Source organism: Callithrix jacchus, chromosome 9 (assembly GCF_049354715.1).
Source record: "Callithrix jacchus isolate 240 chromosome 9, calJac240_pri, whole genome shotgun sequence".
Classification (NCBI taxonomy): Eukaryota; Metazoa; Chordata; class Mammalia; order Primates; family Cebidae; genus Callithrix; species Callithrix jacchus.
Window position 1 is genome coordinate 104186362 of NC_133510.1, and position 21399 is coordinate 104207760.

Below are 21399 nucleotides of genomic sequence, written 5' to 3' on the forward strand. Positions count from 1 at the left end.
TTTTCCTATCCATTTTGTCTAAAAGTTTATCAGTTATATTGATCTTTCAAAGAACCAGCTTTTAGTTTTGATGATGTTTTCCCATTGTTTTTGTTTTATTTTTCACTGATTTTTGCTTTTATCTTTCATTTGTTCTTCATGCTTGCTTTGTATTTAATTGCTTTTTTTCTAATTTTTAGGGTGAATGTCTAATTATTTATGTGTGATCATTCTCATTTTCAAATATGAGCTTAATGCTATAAATTTCTCTAAGAACTTCCTAGCTATATTCCTCAAACTGTGTTTTTATTTTTAATCAGTCCAAAGTATTTCCTAATTTCCCTTGTGATTTCTTCTATGACTCATGAGTTACCATGTAGAAGTGTATTGTTTGGAATGCCTGGGAGATTTTCTAAATTTCTGCTTGCTGTTACTTTCTAACTTCATTCAAAGGACATAGTTTGTGTGATTTCAGTTCTTTTAAATTTACTGAGAAGTGTTTTATGACCCACAGTAGGGTATCTTGGCAAATGTTCCAAGCACATTTGAAAAGTCTACTAGTTCCCCACAAGGACACAGGGAGAGGATCAGCACACACTGGGGCCTATCAGAGGGTGGGAGGCTAGGGGAGGGACAGCATTAGGAGAAATACCTAATGTAGATGACAGGTTGATGGGTGTGGCAAACCACCATGACACATGTATACCTATGTAACAAACCTGCACGTTCTGTACATGTATCCCAGAACTTAGGGTGTAATAATAATTTTTAAAAGACTAGTAGTTCTTTTTATACACAGTTTTGCTTTCCACAGTTTCAGTTACCCACCATCAACCATGGTCCAAAAATATTAAATGGAAAATTTCATAAATAAACAATTCATAAGTTTTAAATTGTGCATGAATCTCAGTACCATGATGAAATCTCACATTGTCCATTCCCTGTTTGGCAAATCCATGCCGTACACTCTACCTGCCCATTAGCCATTTTATATCCATCTTGGTTATGAGATACTGCCACTGTATCACAGTACTTGTATTCAAGTAACCCTTATTTTACTTAATTGTGTCATAGAAGTACAAGAGTAGTGATGCTGGCAATTTGGATATGCCAAAGAGAAACTGTAAAGTGCTTTGTTTAAGTGAAAAGGTGAAAGTTCTCAACTTAATAAGAAGGGAAGAAAAAATCTTACGCTGAAGCTGCTAAGATATACAACTGTAAGACATATTTTTCCAATTAATAAGAATCTTCTTTGCATGAAATTGTGAAGAAGGAAACAGAAATTTGTGCAAAATATGTGCAAGGTTCAACACTATCTGTGGTTTCAGGACTCTACTGAGGGTCTTGGAATGAACCTCTGGATAAGAGAAGAGTAGTGTATATTCTGCTGTTGTTAATTATAATGTGCTTGAAATTTCATTGACTATTAAGAGAGAAGACCCAAATAAGTAAAGTCAGATATGAAAAAGGAGACATTACAACTGATACCACAGAAATTCAAATAATTATTAGAGGATACTGTGAGCAACTATATGCCAATAAATTCGTACATCTAGAAGAAATAACAAATTATTAGGCTCATACAACCTATCAAGATTAAACCATGAAGAATTCCAAAATCTGAACAGACCAATGATGAGCAATGAGATAGAAGCCATAATGAAAAGTCTCCCAGTAAAGAAAAGCCCAGGACCTAGTGGCTTCACTGCTGAATTCTACCAAACATTTAAAGAGATCTAATGGCAATCCTACTTGAACTGTTCCAAAAAAATAGAAGAGAAGGGAATACTTCCAAACTCATTCTATGAGGCCAGTATTACCCTGATACCAAAACCAGATGAGGACACATCCGAAAAAGAAAACCACAGGCCAATATCTTTGATTAATGTTGATGCAAAGATCCTCAACAAAACACTGGCAACCAAAATTCAACAATACATTAAAAAAATCATTCATATGACGAAGTGGGATTTATCCTGGGGATGCAAGGATGGTTCAACATATGTAAATCAATCAGCATGATACATCATATCAACAGAATGAAGGACAAAAACCATATGATCATTTCAGTTGATGACAAGAAGGCATTTGATAAAGTTTAACATTTCTTTATGATAAAAATCCTCAAAAAACTGGGTGTAGAAGAGGCAAACTTCAACATGATAAAAGCCATATATGACAGACTAACAGTCTCATACTGAGTGGGGAAAAGTGAAAACATTTCCTCTAAACTCTGGAACATAACAAGGATGTTCGCTTTCACCACTGTTATTCAACATAGTACTCGAAGTCCTAGCTCAAGCAATCAGATATGAGAAAGAAATAAATGACACCCAAACTGGAAAGGAAGACATCAAATTATTCTTGTTTACAGATGATATGATTTTTTATTTGGAAAAACCTAAAGACTCCACCAAAAATCTATTCGAGCTGATAAATTCAGTAAAGTTACAGGATACAAAGTCAACATGCAAAAATCAGTAGCATTTCTATATGCCAACAGTGGACAATCTGAAAAAGAAATCAAGAAAGTAATCCCATTTACAATAGCTACAAATAAAATTAATGCACTAGGAATTAACAAAAGAAGTAGAAGACCTCCACAATGAAACCTATAAAACACTGATGAAAGAAATTGAAGAGGCTTTCTCTCTTGATGGGAGAGTGTCTGGCTTCGCATCCCTGATGTGGCTCTGCAGTTGGAGTCCTCCTTGTGGAGCAGAACAAGGCCAGGTAGCCCCTGCTCCAGTCACACATTGCCATGGCTGTGGTTCCCAAGCCATTGCAGCAGCAGGAGGAGGACTGCAGCAAGCTGAGATCTGTATCTCTGCACCTGAATGTTGATCCCTCCCTCCAGATTGACATACCTGATGTGCTCCGTGAGAGGGATAAAGTCAAATTTACAGTGCACACAAAGACCACACTGCCCATGTGTCAGAGCCCAGAGTTTTCTGTTAGAAGGCAACATGAAGACTTTGTGTGGCTACATGGCACTCTTATCGAACAGACTATGCTGGGCTTATTGTGAGTGTTTAAAAAATCAAATAAGCTAGTTCTCTCTGCCATGTTATTCATTTAGTTTAAAAAGACTTATATCCATTTTTTATAATGGATTGTGAAAAGTTTGATTTCATCTACCTACTAGAGTATGTGCTAACTGTAGATCAGTTGGAAAATATGTGAAGGAATAGTGTTACAGCTTTGAGGTGATGTATACAAGCTTACATTATTCACATTTTAAAGGGATGTAAACAGTGTAATGACTTTAGTCTTATCTACCTTTAGGTTTAGTTTTCCTCTAGTATGTTCTTTCCAATGTCAGTAGAATTGATTTCTAGGAAACATTAGTATTGGTATTCGTATGTGATAAGATTTCTCAAAAGTGCTGAAGGAGGCCATGCCTATAATCCTAGCACTTTGGGAGGCCAAGGTGGGTAGATCACCTGGGCTCAGGATTCCAAGACCTGCCTAGGCAACATGATGAGACCCTGTCTCTACTAAAAGTATAAAAAATTAGCTGGGTGTGGTGGTACATACCTGTAGTGTCAGCTACTGGGGAGGCTGAGACATGAAAATTGCTTGAACCTGGGAGGTGGAGGTTGCAGTGAGCCGAGGTCATGCCACTTCACTCCAGCCTGGGTGACAGAGTGAGACTCTGTCTACCAAAAACAAAAAAGTGCTCAAGGAGGCAGTTTTCGGCCCTTGATTGTTAATTCTTGGCTGCAGGAACAGAGACTTCACTGATTTTAAAGGAAATTTCCATGCATTTTTGTCCTGCCAGGCAGACTGAAGAATCTGTCCAAATGATGATTTCTTAATAATTGAACAAAATTAGTACTGAAGCTTATATTTAGATACGTTCTGTTCATTCAAAATTAGAGTCCTTGATTATCCTTTGGGATTAGGAAACAAATTCCTTTGTAATACTAGACACTTTATAATTTTGATGGCCAATCATTGGTGTTTAGCATTCATTTTAGGCCAAGATTGCACTAGTTTTAGGCCAGCACTGAAGCAGTATAGACACTGTTGTGCTCTGAAGGATTGTCTGTAGTGGATAAACTGAAAAAATGATTGCTGTCAAGGTAAATACACAATTCTCGGGAAGACACCTCCTTTTAAGTGGCCCGAAGAAGCAAGGAAGATTAAGAAAAGACAGGAGTTGACTTTTAAATAGCCCCACAGGAGTGAAGTGGTTGTTTCCTATGGTACAGCAAGAGTAGATAGAATGAGGCACCAACAAGAAAACATCGCTGCTGGGACAACAGGCTCATGAGTTCCTGCCTCTGCTGCAGATTCCGCCTGGGCCTACGAAGCCCAACTTCCATGGTCCTCGAGAGAAGATGCAGAAACAGGGAGAAGGTGGAGGGTCTGTGACCAAAGAAGAGTTTGCCAAGATGAAACCAAAACTGGAAGCTGAGTATCTCACTGTTTTTCCAAAGACTGTGTCCTCCCATGAAGTCTTTCTTCAGCAGCTTTCTTCTCACCCTGTTCTCAGTAAAGGTCGCAACTTTCATGTTTTCCTGGAATACGATCAGAATCTAAGTGTTAGGAGGAAAAATGCTAAGGAGATATTTGGTGGCTTCTTCAAAAGTGTGGTGAAAAGTGCTGATGAAGCCCTTTTTGCTGGAGTTAAGGAAGTAGATGACTTCTTTGAGCAAGAGAACAACTTCCTTATTAACTATCATAATAGGATCAAAGATTCTTGTGTGAAAGCTGACAAAATGACCAGATCTCATAAAAATGTTGCTGATGACTGAACGTACACTGCAGCCTGCTTATATAACCTGGCCTTAGGAAAGCCCACAGTCATCAAAAAGTACCTTTTGAAGGTTGCTGAGGTATTTGAAAAACTTAGGAAAGTAGAGGGTCAAGTCTCATCAGATGAAGATTTAACGCTAACAGAGCTCCTCTGATACTACATGCTCAGCATCAAAGCTGCCAAGGCTCTCTTATACAGATGCACCAAAGCCCTCATTGACTGTGAGAACTCAAACAAAGCTCTGGGTAAGACCCGGTTAAAGAGCAAAGATGTCAAGTTGGTTGAGGCACACCAGCAGGAGTGCTGCCAGAAATTTGAACAGCTTTCTGAATCTGCAAAAGAAGAACTAATAAATTCAAATGGAAGAGAGTGGCAGCATTTAGAAAGAATTTAATTGAAATGTCTGAACTGGAAATAAAACATGCCAGGAACAGTGTCTCCCTTTTGCAGAATTGTATTGACTTGTTCAAGAATAACTGATATGCCTTCACTCTGAAGAAAAGAAATGAATATGAAAGAAAACCAAACATCACTTGCACTTAAATCATTACCATGGAAGATTTATTAGCTTCAACTTTAGTTTAAAATTATGTGAATAAATATTTTGATTTCTACAAATGTTAACATTTAACAATGTTGGTTTAAAAATATTATTGCTTGCTACTTGGACGTAACTAGTTTTTCCTTGTGCATGTAATAGCTCTGGGCAGAATCTAAACACAGAGTTCTCCTATAGTTTGTCTTTAGTTACTAAGAAAGGGTGTAGGAGACATGTGCCCTCTGGAAACAAGTAGAAGCAATTACTGGGCACACGTCCCTACAAACCCATGAATGTCAGGGAGGTGCCAGTTACAGCAGGTGATTCAGCTACTTGAGGCAGGTAACAGACCTTCCATTCCTCACTGAAGGTGGGGTTTATGTTTTTGTTTTGCCCCGGTTACTCTCCTGGTAGTTATCTGGTATTTGTACTATAACAACAGCAAGAAAATCTCATTTACCTTTATATACTCTGTGGACCTCCTTTTTTTAGTTAAGTTAGAAATATTTGAGGGGAGAGAAGTGTCTACGGGTATATATGGAAACAAATAATGTGGTCTACTTTATAAGATGGCCAGATCTACATTAGGAAAGATGTGAGCTCCCTCCCTAGTGGCCATGGTGGGTGGAGGGACGATGTATGTTTTTGGGCATTTGTTTTTCATAAAGTATATGATAAAATAATCATGCTGCTAAAAAAAAAGAAATTGAAGAGGATACCAAAAAATGGAAAAACAGCCTATGTTCATAGATTGGAAGAATCAATATTGTTAAGATGCCCACACTACTCAAAGCAATCTACAGATTCAACTCAATCCTTATAAAAATATCTATTATCTGCTTCACAAAAATAGAAAAAATAATCCTAAAATTTATATAGAATCACAAAAGACCCAGAATAGCCAAAGTTTTCCTGAGCAAAAACAACAAAACTAAAGGAATCGCATTACCTGACCTCAAATTATTCTGTTCATCTATAGTAACCAAAACAGCCAAGTACTAGCATAAAAAGCAGGCACATAGATCAATGGGATAGAATAGAGAACCCAAAAACAAATCCACACAATTAGAGTGAACTCATTTTTTTACAAAGGTGCCAAGAATATACATTGGGAAAAAGTTTCTTCAATAAATGGTGCTGGGAAAGCTGGATATTCATATGCAGAATAATGAAACTAGACCCTTATCTTTCCCCATATACAAAAAATTAAATCACAATGGATTAAGACTTGAGTATAAGACATCAAACTATGAAATTGCTAAAAGAAAGCAAGCATTGGGGAACTCTCCAAGACACAGGACTGGGCAGAGATTTCATGAGTAATACCCTACAAGAACAGTCAACCGAAGCAAAAATGGACAAATGGGATCACATCAAGTTAAAAAGCTTCTGCACAGCAAAGGAAACAATCAAAGTGAAGAGACAACCCACAGAACCCCAGAATGGGAGAAAGTATTTATAAACTATCCATATGACAAGGCATTAATAACCAGAATATATAAGCAACTCAAACTACTTTGTAGGAAAAAGACCTAATAATACAATTTTAAAATAGGCAAACATTTTAACAGACATTTCTCAAAAGAAGACATACATATGGCAAACAGGCATATGAAAATGTGCTCAATACCATTGCTTATCATAGGAATGCAACTCAAAACTACAATGAAGTATCATCTCTCCCCAGTTAAAATGGCTTTTATCCAAAAGTCCGGCACCAATAAATTCTAGCAAGGATGTGGAAAAGAGGAAACATTTGCACGCTGTTGGTGGGGATATAAATTAGTACAACCACTATGAAGAAAAGTTTTGAGATTCCTCAAAAAACTAAAAATGGAGCTACCATGTGATCTAGCAATCTCATTGTCAGGTACCTATTCAAAACAAAGGAAATCCGTATATTGAAGAGTTGTCTTCACTCCTATGCTTGCTGCAGTGCTGTTCACAATAGCCAAGATTTGGAAGCAACCTAAGTGTTCATCAGCAGATGTCTGAATAAAGAGAATGTGGTACTTACACACTATGAAGTACTAGTCAGCCTTAAAAAAAAAAAAAAAAAAAAAAAAGAGCTCTTGTCATTCACAACAACATGGCTGAAACTAGAAGTCATTATGTTAAGTGATATAAGCCAGGCACAGAAAGACAAACTTCACATGTTATCCGCACTCATTTGTGAGATCCAAAATTGAAAACAATTGAACTCATAGGGATGGAGAATAGAAAGATGGTTACCAGAGACTGGGAAGGATCGCGGGGTGGGAGTGAAGGGGCAAAGGGGGGTGAGTTGTTTAATGAGTATGAAAAGAAATAGAAAGAATGAATAAGACCTAGTGTTTTATAGCACAATATGGGGATTATAGTCAATAATTTAATTGTACATTTAAAAATAACTAAAGTAATATAATTGGATTGTTTGTAACACAAAGGATAAATGCTTGAGGGGGTGGATACCCAATTTTCCATGATGTGATTATAATGCATTTCATGCTGTAGCAAAATGTCTCATGTACCCTGTACATATATACACCTATATACCCACAAAAATTAGAAATTAAAAAAATTTTTAAAAGGTACAGCATTTTAACCCTTCCTTGGAACCTAAGATAGGCATCTGAAGGGGAGCTTTTACTGTGTAAGTCTGTCTAAATGCCTTAGTAACATGATGAATGGTAGTAACTCAGTGTTTTTTTCTCCTTGTTTGCAGGATGTTTTTTCCAGAAAAACCCTACATTAGTTAGGATGAGTAAAGTTAGCCGTTGTAATACACAAACATCACAATCTAGTATTTTATAGAGCCCAATCAGATGTTCTTGGTTGGCAGGTGATTTTCCTTATGATCATTCATATGGTAGATGAGTTCCTTCCATCTTGTGGCTGCATTCCCTTCTGGATCTTCAGTATTCTCTTTTGTCATTCAGCCAAAGTATAAAGTGAACATAGGGAAGATATACCTACTTCTTAACTCTTTGTCCAAAAATGACCTATATCACTTCTACTTACTTTCCATTAGCCTAAACTTGTTTTGTGGACACATCTGAAATTAAGGCTGCAAAAATGTAATCTAACAATGCCTAGGAACATAAGAAATCATTTTGGTAAATGCATAGCATCCTGCAACAAATTTATTTGAAACTGATAATAATTGTTCTATGTAAGAAAATAATAGAACAATGATAGCCTGAAAACATTCAGTCCTATCCCTTTTGTGTCCACGATGGGCCTCATGAGATAATCTTACCAACATTCTGTGATTATGAGCCCAAGAGTGTCCCAGTATCTGAACTCTAACCTACCTGAACACTACCCCGATCCTATCTTTACTTAGAGAGTGGAATCCTCAGATTTTCCTAATATGTCTACTAACATTGTGAGAAGATTGCTATTTGGGATTGGTGTTAATTGGAGTTAACACCTCAGGTGAACTTTACTTGTGGATAGGTTTTTTATTTTTATTTTTATTTGTGGGTAGATAGATACATGGTGGAAGTGAAGGTAGAAAACGGAGTTGAAAAAGGCAGCAAAACTCTGTCTTGTAAATACAATTAATGGAGTGTCAGAAACTGTGGCTTGAGAGTGTCCTTTCCTAAGATCTGTGAGGAAAGTGGTAGACAAGTTCTTACATCTTCATGCCTTCAATGCAATGTCTCAGTGACTAGGTGACTTCATCTCTGTTAAGGTAAAGTGCCTGTGTTAATTAAGATAAGGTTAGATCACTATAACACAAAGGCCTAACATAATTCAGTGGCTTTAAAAAACACAGAAATTAAATTCTATCATATGTAGAAGTATGAAGTGAGCATTCCAGGCTGGCAGACAACTCTGCTCTACATGGTTACTAAGGGACTCATGTTTCTACAAAAGAGCTATTTGCCATACCCCCAGACCTTGTCATCACTTTCATGGTCTGACTGAGTCACCTGGGTTCTACCCATCCAGAAGGGGACAGTGGTTATGGAAAAAGCACCTCATGATGTTTTAAGAAGTCAACAGGCAAGTACTACACATCATATCACCTGTCCTCATATTCCACTGCTGAGAACTATCCTTTGGCCACATCTAACTGCAAGGGTATCTGGGAAATGCAGTGTATATAAGCAGCCACATTCTCAGCAACAATCATTTTATGGTGGAAGAAAGAAAGAAAGAGTGTTAGAGGACAGTTGGTAGTCTCTGCCACAGGGTCCGTACAATCAAATAATGGGAGTGGTACTTAGAACAGAATCACACTTCCATTGCAAGACAAAAGAGAAGCATAATAAGTTTCAAACTTCGATATTATTATTAAATTTTTTAATAGGCCAAGGTGTGTAAAGCATTCAAAAACTATAGCTGCATATTCTTCAAATTCATACCTTAATTTTTATAAGCATATGAAAATATTTAGAAAATTAAGAGTGATTTTCCACATTTGCTTTCATTCCCAGGACAGTGTTTCATTTGTGTATTTACTGAGCCTCTCTGTGTACCAGTTGCTGTGCTAGACTCTTGAAGGTAAAAAGACAACTAGGATACAGGCCTGTTCTCAGGAAGTCCACAAATTAGTAGTAGATATGATCAAGGTTTGGCTTTTTATTGGTTTTATTTTTACAGTGCTGAATGGTGTGATTAGCGCTGACCTAGAGTTGTGTGCACAGCTCAGCCTGGGTGCACAGGGATGATTCAAGGGGTGTGGTTACAGAACACACAGGGCTAAATCTGAAAGTGAGGGCGGGAGTTGACCAGATGGACCCAAATAAGGAAAAATATTACTAGCTAAGGAAATAGTGTGGGCAAAACTGAGAAAGTATAAAACAGCTCATGTGTGAAACTGTTAGTGAGTTAGCCTGGAGTCTGGGGTTCAAGTCAGGGCAGAGAGAGTTGAGATTATGAGCTTTGCATACTGAGCTGGTAACAGATTTTATTCTATAGGCAATGTGGCTCCACTGATTCCCAGGACACCTGGTTGGATCTGGATTTAGAGCAATCATTAGTGACATAAAAAGATAGGTTGGAATCTAAGGAGTTCAAAATGCCAGCAGTAAGGTTAAGTGTGCTGATGTTTCAGCTGAAAAGATTCCTGTGGAAAGAATTCCATGTACCAAAAGAAAAAAAAACTCGACAAAGCCCTTAGGAATTTCATTCTGAGAATAAAGCCATAAAAGATATACACTTTTTAATCAAACTTATCATAGTGCCAGGTAGTATAAGAGAAAGATATGTGTATATATATATATATATATATATATACACACACATACACATGCATATACACATACATATGTATACACACACACACATCTCTCTCTCTAAATATATATATATATATAACATAAAGATACATATGTAACAAAAAATATGTATAGCATCAACCAGCTTTGAAGGAGATAAGAAAGTGTGAGCTCATGACATAATACGGTGTATAACTAGGCACACTGAAAATGCTAGGGGCTCCCAAGGCTGTACGTATTCAGATGAGGGAGTTTAAACTATGACATATAAGGGATTATAACTTTGCCTTAAAAACAGACAACCTGTCTTGGTTTGATTACATTTCATAAGTGCAGATAGAAGCAGATTCTTCTTACTCAAATGAATGGGCATTTCACACAGAAACACTGACAAGAGAATGCCAGTTGTAATTTCTTCTCATCCTTTTGAGTACTATAATGGAAGAAACAAGAGGATTATTAACCCAAGAAGGGAAAATTATAGTGTGAATATATATGTCCCCCCAAATTCATATGTTGAAATTCTATTCTCTCAGGTGAAGGTATTAGTTAGGGGGCCTCTGGGAGGTGGTTAGGTCATGAGAGCAGAACCCTCATGGTTAGGTTATTGTACTTATAAAAGACACCCCAGAGAGCTAGCAACCTCTCCCACAGTGAAAGGGAACAGCTGGCAGGTGAAGTCTATGAACCAGAAAGCGACCCTCGCAAGACATCAAATCTGCTGGTGCCTTGATCTTGGATTTCCCAGTCTCCAGAACACAGGGAATTGAAAGTTAGAGTCTCTGTGTCCTCCGGGCAGGATTCAGCAGGAATTCTGGAGAAGGGTGATGAAATAATTGTGACAGCCACCAGATCATCTTAGAAGTCAGTTCCCTTAGACAAGAATCATAGAGGGTTGGTAGGGCTTAGTGAGAGAAGCAGCTGCCAGCAAAACAGACTGGATATGAATCCTGTGGCCTGAGATTGTCCCAGAATGGTCCCGCATCAAGTGTCTCTGTGCCCATGTGGTACCTTCCTGAATCTTACGGAAAATAACCACATATTCAGGGGCTGGGCCACTTTCTCTTCAAGGACAGGAAGACTCTAGAGACCAAGAAGGGAAAGTCTTTATAAAGTGGCATTTGCTTGAGGGACTAGAGGACCTGATAAAAGAAATACCCCAGGGACTCTGTGCAAAGCCCGTTTGGTGAGGCAGAGGGCAAGCATGCAGAAAAGAGTTAACATAGCAGGCCTGCTTCAGAAAGGCTTGCTTGCAAGCGTGGCCCGTGGCTGGTGTCTGGGAACTTGGCTTTCAAGACAGTTTTCATTACCCTGACTGCTAAGAGTAACTCATGCTGCACATGTTTGTACATGTGCAAACAATACAATGTATGCTTTCTTCCTGGGACTCTGGAATTTTAGTATGTGCTAGGCAGCAGGTGCCTATGTGACCGGCCCGCAATAAAAACCCTGGGCACTGAGTTTCTAAGGAGTTTTCAAGTCAAACAGCATTTCATATGTGTTGTCACAGCTCGTTGTAGAGGGATTAAATACATCCTGTGTGACTTCACTGGGAGACGACTCTTGGAAGCTTGTGCCTGTTTCCTCCAGACTTTGCTCCATATACCTTTTCCCTTTGCAGATTTTGCTTTATAGCATTTCCTTGTAATAAATCTTAGACATCAGTACAACTGTATTCTCTGTCTTGTGAATCTTCCTAGTAAATCAAACCTGGAATGATCCTGGTGATCCCTGAGGCAGCAAGACTCACTGGAAGCACTCCAGTAGAAAATGGCTGCTCAGCATTGACACAAATAAATACATATATTTGTTTCAATTTCTGTCTTCCAGAATAAATTATTATTTTAGGGGTATCTTCCTTAACAACGGTAACTACTCAGAAGTTTTCAGATTTTAGAAAGGCACTAAATATGCCATATATTATTAAATGTCCCAGGAGGCCTGGGGAAGAACTCCATACTCAAATACCTTAGTATGGCCACTTTCGATACATGAAAAGTCTCACTACGAGGAATAAATAGAGGTTATACGTAGTCATACATCAGTCCGGGTCAGGACTCACCACCAGATGAGTTTGTGGCAAACTTAGGGGAAAGCACTTAAAATTTTTAGAGCATTTTGAATTTTTGATTGCTGATAAGAGATTGTGGACCTGTTCTACCCTCCCTCTTTTGCTTATCAGGAAATTAAGGCTTAGAGAAGTTAATTGATTTGCCAACAGTAGCACAGCTTGTATCTGATCTGGATTTCAAATTTAGGACTGTCTAGGACACATGCCAGAGAATTCTTATCTATCACTCTATGCTGTCTTTCTAGTTACTTATTTTAAGAATATGTCTCCAGTGTCTGAGTACTACTAAGGAGGAGATAATGTGAGAACAAGGGAGAATAGAAAAGAAGAAAGTAATTATATTTTTTACATAGGCATTTGCATATTTACTTTCCTTCATGAAGTAGATTCCTAATATATAATTTATTTTTACCTTCTGTAAGTCTTAACTGCACAAGGCCCAAAAGAGAAAGAACCACCCATTCACTCTCCTAGTGTATGTCTGTTATATCCTTATAGTCATTCTCAGAGTGAGTGTGAGTGTGTGTGCCCCTGCATTTGCATTGTGCCTTCCAAGGCAGCAGGAGTGTGTCTTATTTTTGTCTCTCTCTTTTATTGCATAGTGCTTAATAATTCATTTAAGTTAGTATGCTTTCATTGAATTAAGTAGAAAATTACCTTGGCTGCATGAAGATATTCCCAGATTTCTCTGCATGGGGAGGCCAGCTACCTTGCACTTACTGGAGAAAGTTCTTAATAGACTCACCCACTTTTACCCTCACTGTGGCAACAAAGAGAAGGTTTGGAGAAAAGAGAACAGGACTCCTTCCAGTAAAACAGAAAAATATATTTTACATAGGCATTTGCTGTGAGGAAAATTTGAAGGGTTAAGAAATCACTACCAAATACTTGTGAACTGCTAAGTTTTATTTTGGCTTTTCTGCTCCTATCTGCCTCTCACTTTAAAAAATAAGTGCTTGCTTACCCATGTTTGGGCAATAGAAAAAATAAAAGCTGTATCAATGAGAAATATGTCAGTAACATATTTTTGAATGAATCCTGACATCCCAGAATGTAATAATTTGTCTTTCTAATAAGTCTGTTCTGCCTCAACTTGTAAATCAACTTAATTTAATTCTAAGTAAAATCTCTTTTTTCATTATCCGACACAAGCTTAGTAATTCGCAGAAAATAGTCCTTGTAAAATGAAGTTTAGCTGGAAATTCTGATGTTCAAGGATGCTTACACTAGCAACTGTCATTCTTGGCAATGGCTTCATTATTCAGTGACACAGTTAAGAGCTTTGTTTTACTTTTATTCGAAAATGTCTTTGTCTTTCTCTGCTTGTTCCAGCAACAGTTTTCCTGGAGTTTTGGAAAAGACGGCGGGCAGTAATTGCTTATGACTGGGATCTGATAGACTGGGAAGAAGAGGAGGTTCGTATCATTTATATCAGAATTTCTTAAAAAGCAAATCCTCCAGAACCACATGATCTCTTTGAATCATCACTCTCTGTTCTGTGAAGTCAGGTGTGCTCATAAAGCATTTTCAGTTTTCTTTTCAGAAAATTTCAAGCAGAATAAAAAGGGACTGACAAATGTTATTTTAAATTTTTGATTCCTTAGTGGAATAAAATCCCTTGATTAAGAATTTCACTTGTAGGTAGAAGCACCAGAAGAATTAGTCGTGTCTTTTTTTTTCTTCATTTTCTTAAAAAATAATCTTTTTTTTTAACTTCAGCAGAAAAGGAGCATTCATTTTACATCTCCAGGTATGTGGAAGCAATCCTTCCAAGAGAATTATCCCAAGGAAATGTGTCTGTGACCAGTGCCCAGAACCGTGCCTAGGTGTGCACAGGCTCTGAAGTATGACATCAGGTGTTCAATGCTGAGGAGAATCCACTCTGAATTGGCCACCTTGGAGAGATATGACTAAATAGAGGGCCAGCTCTAGACAAAACTGCCAAGGAGAGGCAGACTCAGTTCCATCACTCTCCCTGAGCGTCTGCTAGGCCAGTCCATTGTGCCTCTCCTGACCTGTCTGGTTCTGATTCTCTCTTCTTGCCGCATTCCTGTCGGAAGTCTCAAGTACCCACACTGGGCGTGGTCACCACATTCTCCCCTTAGACCCTGCTTCCTTTGACAGTTGGTCCAGGCCTCAGCTCCCCTTTCCTCCCACTCGTTCACTATCTCTTACCCCTCCTGAGTCTCATTTCCTCAGAGCCTTGCTGTGCCAGTAAATCAGATATACTACTCATATATGTACAGTGTGATCATGGGTATTACCATGTGTTTTCCTAGGAGGGAACACATGTATATATTTTTACATATCAAAAGGAGTCTTTTAGAAATATGAACAATGAGAATTTTAGCCTTGTGGCAGGCTTGGTGGGGGAAGTAATTCTGAGAGGTGTTTTTGTTTTTATTGGTTTCCTTCAAACTATGTCTCCTGAATGGCTGCCTGTTCCCCTTATCCCATGAACATGTTTGAGTAGTTTTTTGGTTTGGTTTGGTTTGGTTTTTGCATGTACTTAAGGTGTACAACAGGAGGTTTTGATACATGATACTGGGGTTTTCAACAATCCTTCTTCTCCTGATAAGGCTTTCTCTCATGTTTTTATAAATATTCTTCAGGCCAGGCATGGTGGCTCATGCCTGTAATCCCAGCCTTTTGGGAGGCCAAGGTGGGGGTACTGCTTCAGGCCAGGAGTTCGAGACCAGCCTGGCCAACATGGTGAAACCTCATTGCTACTAAAAACACAAAAATTAGCTGAGTGTGGTGGCATGCACCTGTGATCCCAGCTACTTGGGAGGCTGAGGCACGAGCATCACTTGAACTCAGAAGGCGGGGGTTGCAGTGAGCCGAGATTGCACCACTGCACTTCAGCCTGAGTGACAGAGTGAGACTCTGCCTCAAATAAATAAATAAATAAATAAATAAATGCATATATAATATATATGTGTATGCATGTGTGTATATATATTTCTTTTATATAGATTCTAGGTATGTGTGTGTGTAGGTATATATGTAGAATCTAGATACACACACATACACCTAGGTTTGAAGAAGCTTCCCAGATGACTATGGCATCTACTGGTAGCAGCTGGGCTGTATTCAGAACTTCCTTTTATGTGCACCATTCCACTGTTTCTGGTTACATGTGTTTATGGGAACAATTTCCAGTGGGATAGAAAATGTTATTTCCTCGTAGTCACCTTGGGCAATTTATTTCACCTTTGGACCTTAAAAATCTCTAATCAAAAGAAGTGGGACTCAATTTTCCCTTCTGTCCCTATTTGAGTAACTTAGACCAAATCAATCTACAATGACTGTTGGTATTTGTGGTGGGCCCATGATAGGGACACCCTTCAGGGAAAAGTATGTATCCCTTATAAGTCTGGAGCCTTCTGTCTTCCCAGCCCCTGATAAAAAGCATGGAGTGCTGAATTGTCCTGTCACTCTGCATACCTTTGTACAGAAGCCTGCATATGTAGCCACTCCCAGCTTGGAATTCCTTGCAGAAATGCCTCACTTCTAACCCGTGGTTTCCACCTTATTGTGCAGAAATACCCAGACTCGCTGCAGACCTTCTGGGGCGACCTCACACATTAGTTTGTCAGTGCTGCCATAACAAAGTACTACAGACCAGGTGGCTTCAACAATAATTTACATGTTCCACAGTTCTGGAGGCTAGAAGTCCAAGACCAGGTGTCAGCAGGGTTGGTTCTTTCTGAGAACCATCAGGGAAAGATGTGTTCTAGGCCTCTCTTATTGGCTTATAGATGGCTGTCTTCTCCCTGTGTCTTCACATTGTCTTCCCGCTAGGTGTCTCTGTGTCCAAATTTCCTCTTCTTCTAAAGACACCAGTCATATTAGAGTAGGGTCCACTGTAATGACCTCATTTGAACTTAATTATCTCTATAAAAAATCTGTTTCTACATATGGTCACATTTGATAGTGGGGGTTAGGACTTCAGCAGATGAATTTGGGGGAACCAAGACACAATTTGGCCTATAACATCCAGTGATATGGTTTGGCTCTGTCCCCACCCAAATCTCAACTTGAATTATAGCTCCCATAATCCCCATGTGTTGGGGATGGACCTGGTGGAAGGTAATTGAATCATGGGAGTGGGTTTTTCCTGTGCTGTTCTCGTGATAGTAAGTCTCATAGATCTGATGGTTTTATAAAGGGGACATCCCCTGCACATGCTCTCTTGCCTGCCACCATGTAAGATGTGTCCTTGCTCCTTCTTTGCCTTCCACCATGACTGTGAGGCCTTTCCAGACATGTGGAACTGTGAGTCCATTACCCCTCTTTTTCTTTATAACTTACCCAGTCTTGGGTATTTCCTTATAGCAGTATGAAAATGGACTGATACACCCAGGAACACAGACCTGTCTCCATGATTGCCCTTAGTTTTTGGATGACTAGCTCAAGGGCTCTTGATGACAGTTAAACTCTAATAAATTGAAAGTTTCCCAAAGAAGCAGAAGATTCTGGGTCTGCTATGTTTATCTCCTCAAGTGTAACTGCCTAAAATAAATGAAAAGCAGTGCCTGCTTCTAATGTATTTCCTGCTGATCTTCCCCATGACCTTCTGAGGGAAGTCCAGCCTTGAGCTAATTCTGCAGCAGGAGACAGGCTGAGCCATGTGAAGGCCACCCTTCATGCTACATGGGCAGGATCCTACCAAACTGGGCTCACCCCTGTGACCTCTCTTCTATCAGCTCTTTCTTTGCTTTCTGTCATTACCTTCATCCAAGTCTTGACCATTTCTGCCTGGATTAACTCAATCTCCATTTCAGCAGAGTTTCTGCTCATTTGCCATCTTCTTCCGAAACTCTCAAATATAATGCATGCTTAATTAACCGGAACCACATCAGTGTACCTCTTTGCTGATTGCCTTTTCCTAATCCCATAATTGCTTTTTAGTCAGAAGCTTTTCACATTCAGATGAGGCTCAGCTAAACAAAATAAAATCTCAGTTTGATTTAGAATTGGAGGAGCCTTGCTTTTAGCTGGTTTTGAAAGGTGCTTACCTTGTTTTCAATTAAGAATTAAAAATATACTTAAAATCTATTGGTTAAAGATGAATGACTCCTATATGAGCTTATTAAAAAGTAGATTCACCATGTTTTTAGTGAACTGAATCTAAAAATGCAAAAAATAATTGCAGGAGAAAACTAAGAATTATATTGTCGTTACAACTTACAAAATAGATTTTGAATATTTTCCTGTAGAGAAGCCTTCTTTGTCCTGGTGTCCCTATCACTCTCTGGTAATAAAAGTAAAACCTTGGCCGGGTGCGGTGGCTCAAGCCTGTAATCCCAGCACTTTGGGAGGCTGAGGTGGGTGGATCACGAAGTCAACAGATCGAGACCATCCTGGTCAACATGGTGAAAACCTGTCTCTACTAAAAATACAGAAAATAAGCTGGGCATGGTGGCCTGTGCCTGTAATCCCAGCTACTCGGGAGGCTGAAGCAGGAGAATTGTCTGAACCCAGGAGGCGGAGGTTGCGGTGAGCCGAGATTGCACCATTGCACTCCAGCCTGGGTAACAAGAGCGAAACTCCGTCTCAAAATAAATAAATAAATACATACATACATACATAAAAATAAAAGTAAAAGCTTATTAGTTGTTCCAAACCATTAGGACAGGACAGCTTGTCCCTTTTAAAATACTATTCTCAGGGTTTCTTTTTTTTTTTTTTTTTGCAAACATAGTTTTATAAGATAACAGAGAAATGTAACTATTAGTCCAAATTTCTTTGCTTTTGATAATAGTAGATCTTGATCTTCATTCTTAGATTTTCTTCAAGTGGCCAATTTTCAAATATTTAAGCCTGGGCACCCAAGTCCACCTCATTGGTTGACTAATTAGTGTGGCAGCTGTGGACTCTGTTTTATGGTGGGGTAAAATGTTATTTCTTATTTTATGAGCACATCTTTAATTCATTAAAATGTGTCTGCTTGTCCTTTAGGAAGAAATACGACCCCAGTTTGAAGCCAAGTATTCCAAGAAAGAACGGATGAATCCCATTTCTGGAAAACCAGAACCTTATCAAGCATTTACAGATAAATGCAGCAGACTTATCGTTTCTGCATCTGGAATATTTTTTATGGTCTGAAACTTTTTAAAAAATATTTTTCATGAAGTACAAAACCTATAGCACAATAATAGTAATCATATTGGGCATTTGCAGAGTTCTACAAAATATTTTTGCACTTTATGTTATTTATTCCTCACAGTAACTCCGTTTGGTGGTCAGGGATGGTATTGCTATCCTCATATTACAGATGGAACAACTGAGACTCCAAAAGGTTATGGGGCTTACCCAAGGTCAGCCAGTAGGTAGCTAAGAGCTGAGACCCTCTAATCTGATATTCTTTCCTCTTGCCATATTCCACTATGTGATGCTAAAAGGAGCCGAAAGTGTGAGACAGGGTGCACAGCAGTGTTTTTCAAACTCTTCACCGTGCCCATACAGTCAGAAATACATACTCTGTCACAACCCTGAATATGCCAAGCAAGTATATGTATAAGGCAATTTAAGTAAAACAGTGCTCACCTTTATAATATGCAGTAAGCTCTGGTTTTGTTTTATTAGAGTCTATTTTTAATGACAGATTAATCTCCTAAAATTAATTTCCTGACTCACTAATGATCATGTCAGTTTGAAAAACAGACCTGAGTTGTTAGCTTTTCCTAAAAAGCAGTCTTAGCATTAACACTATAATTACCAAACAAAACATATGCAGATTTTTCTGAAATCCTCCTTTCCTTTTTCTCAAATGATGAGTATATAAATATATGCCTAGACTATTAGAATAGGAAGGATAAGACTGTAGCAAATCCAGACAGTCTACTGTCTTTCACTAGTGAAGAAACTGGGGAGATGAAGGCTGGGCAGCTTACCCAGACTCCTTGGCTCAGACCAAGATTCAAATCCATGCCTGTCTACAGATACTGCTTTGTAAGCAATTGTGTCACGATTTGCCTTCTGTAAATAAATAAATTCATATTTATCGTCTTGTTTCTTATAAAGACCCATAGTCATTGATTAAACTTTTCCTGTTATATGGATGGGGAACCTAGGACACAGAAGGTTGGAGCTATGGAGAGGACAAGCTTTTCCAAGGTCAGGCTGCTTGGTGATAGCTGAGCTAGGGCTCTGATCTGTACTCTGACTTTGAATCCAGCCCACTGTCCTTCCTACCTCATTCTGTCCTTGTCTGGATTTCAGCAAAGATTTTACCTGTCTCCTGATCAACAGATCTACCATTAAGATCTGGACAGGTTTTTGTTTATTTTATTATTATTTTGACCAGTCTAAGCTAGGACTTGTACTTGAGCTTTTAAAACGTATCTCCCTTAAAAGTAAGCAGAAAATAAATTTTGTGCAAAACAGAGGAATGCTTTTTGTGAAGAAAGGGATCTCTAAATCAGCAGAGGCCTTCCTGAGGCCTGGCTGCAAGGTCTAGCCTTTGATAATTAAGTGAGTTAAGGTCTCTAAGACATTTTAATATTAGGTGAGTCACCTAATGAAAGTCCCAAAACTTTTTGGAGTCTCAGATTTGCATTAAAGTAGGCCCTATGTGTCTGTGGGTTCTGCATCTATGAATTCAACCAACCAAGATGGAAATTATTTTTTAAATAAAAGGATGGTTGTGGCTGTACTGAACATGTACAGCTACATGTCATTATTTCCTAAATAATACTGTATAACTATTTATATAACATTTACATTGTATCAGGTATTATAAGTAATCTAGAGATGATTTAAAGTATATGAGAGGTTGTGTACAGGTTATATGCAAACACTATACTGTTCTAAAGGGGACTTGAGCATCTGTGGATTTTGGTATTATGGTATTGGGGGGTGGTTCTGGACCAATCCTTCATGGGGATACTGAGGGACAACTGTATTTCATAGAGAAAGAATATATGCTATATTTTCTCAAATGCCATGAAATCTTCAGGGAAATATGCTTCAGTCTGTGTGACTATCAAATTAACAAGATATGTACCTATCACATAGTTGGTTCACTTAACTACCAACTGAGCACTTACTGTGCACGTGTAATTATGCTAAGGTGTTGTGGAAACCATGTGAGCCAAGCAGACTCCTTCCCTGTCCTCATGGAGCTTACTTTCTAGTAGGAGAGACTGAGAATAGTCAGATCGTTAGAAATTATAAGAATTATAAGTGGTGTCCTGAAAAAAGATATACCTGTATGATATGGGTACCATATGACAACACCAACAACAAATAGTCTGGAAGTCATGAAAAGCTTTTATTATGAAGTGGTATTTGAGCTGAGAAGTGAAGAAAGATGAGTAGGTGTTAATTAGGCTGTGTGTGTGTGTGTTTGTATGTGTGTGCATGTGCACACATGTGTTTGCAAGAGATTGGGTGGGTAGGCATTATAGGCAAAGGAAATAATCTTGATGATCAAGGGTGCTTAGCCCATTTAATGTAATGAGAGAAGCTGTGGGGGCTCCAGAAGGAAGGAGGAATGGAGACCAAAAAGGCTAGAGAGTGTCTTGCAGGCCACATAAGGGTTTTCCTTTTATCCTAGAATAATAAACCAGTAAACAAGTTTAAACAGAAGAGTGGCATGATAGGATTTCCATATCAGTATTTGTCCATCTGCTCAATGTATATTCTGCATTAAAAAGTGTTACCCCATAGCTTATGCAGATTCTCAACTTTCAAGCAATGTAGTTCTTTTATTTTAATAAGAAAGAAAATAGAAAAAGACAAGAGAAAGTATTAACCACAATGAAACGTATGCATTTGATTGAGGTCTCTTGAGCAGTACTGCCATGGCATTACTTCCTTTTCCCATCAGAGGATG

At 38.6% G+C, this 21399-nt stretch overlaps 1 protein-coding gene and 1 pseudogene across 10 annotated transcripts in view; both read left to right on the forward strand.

Moving 5' to 3' along the window:
- The window catches only part of ANO4 (anoctamin 4), a 423664-nt gene that overhangs the window by 363332 nt on the left and 38933 nt on the right, over positions 1-21399 (forward strand). For all 10 annotated transcript variants that reach the window (XM_009004454.5, XM_009004455.5, XM_054238771.2 and 7 more), the window contains 2 exons: positions 13890-13972; positions 18522-18662. In XM_009004454.5, coding sequence (XP_009002702.5) covers positions 13890-13972; positions 18522-18662 — 224 coding nt within the window. The remainder of the gene's footprint in view (positions 1-13889; positions 13973-18521; positions 18663-21399) is intronic.
- LOC103795377 (sorting nexin-5-like) lies at positions 1144-7515 on the forward strand (annotated as a pseudogene).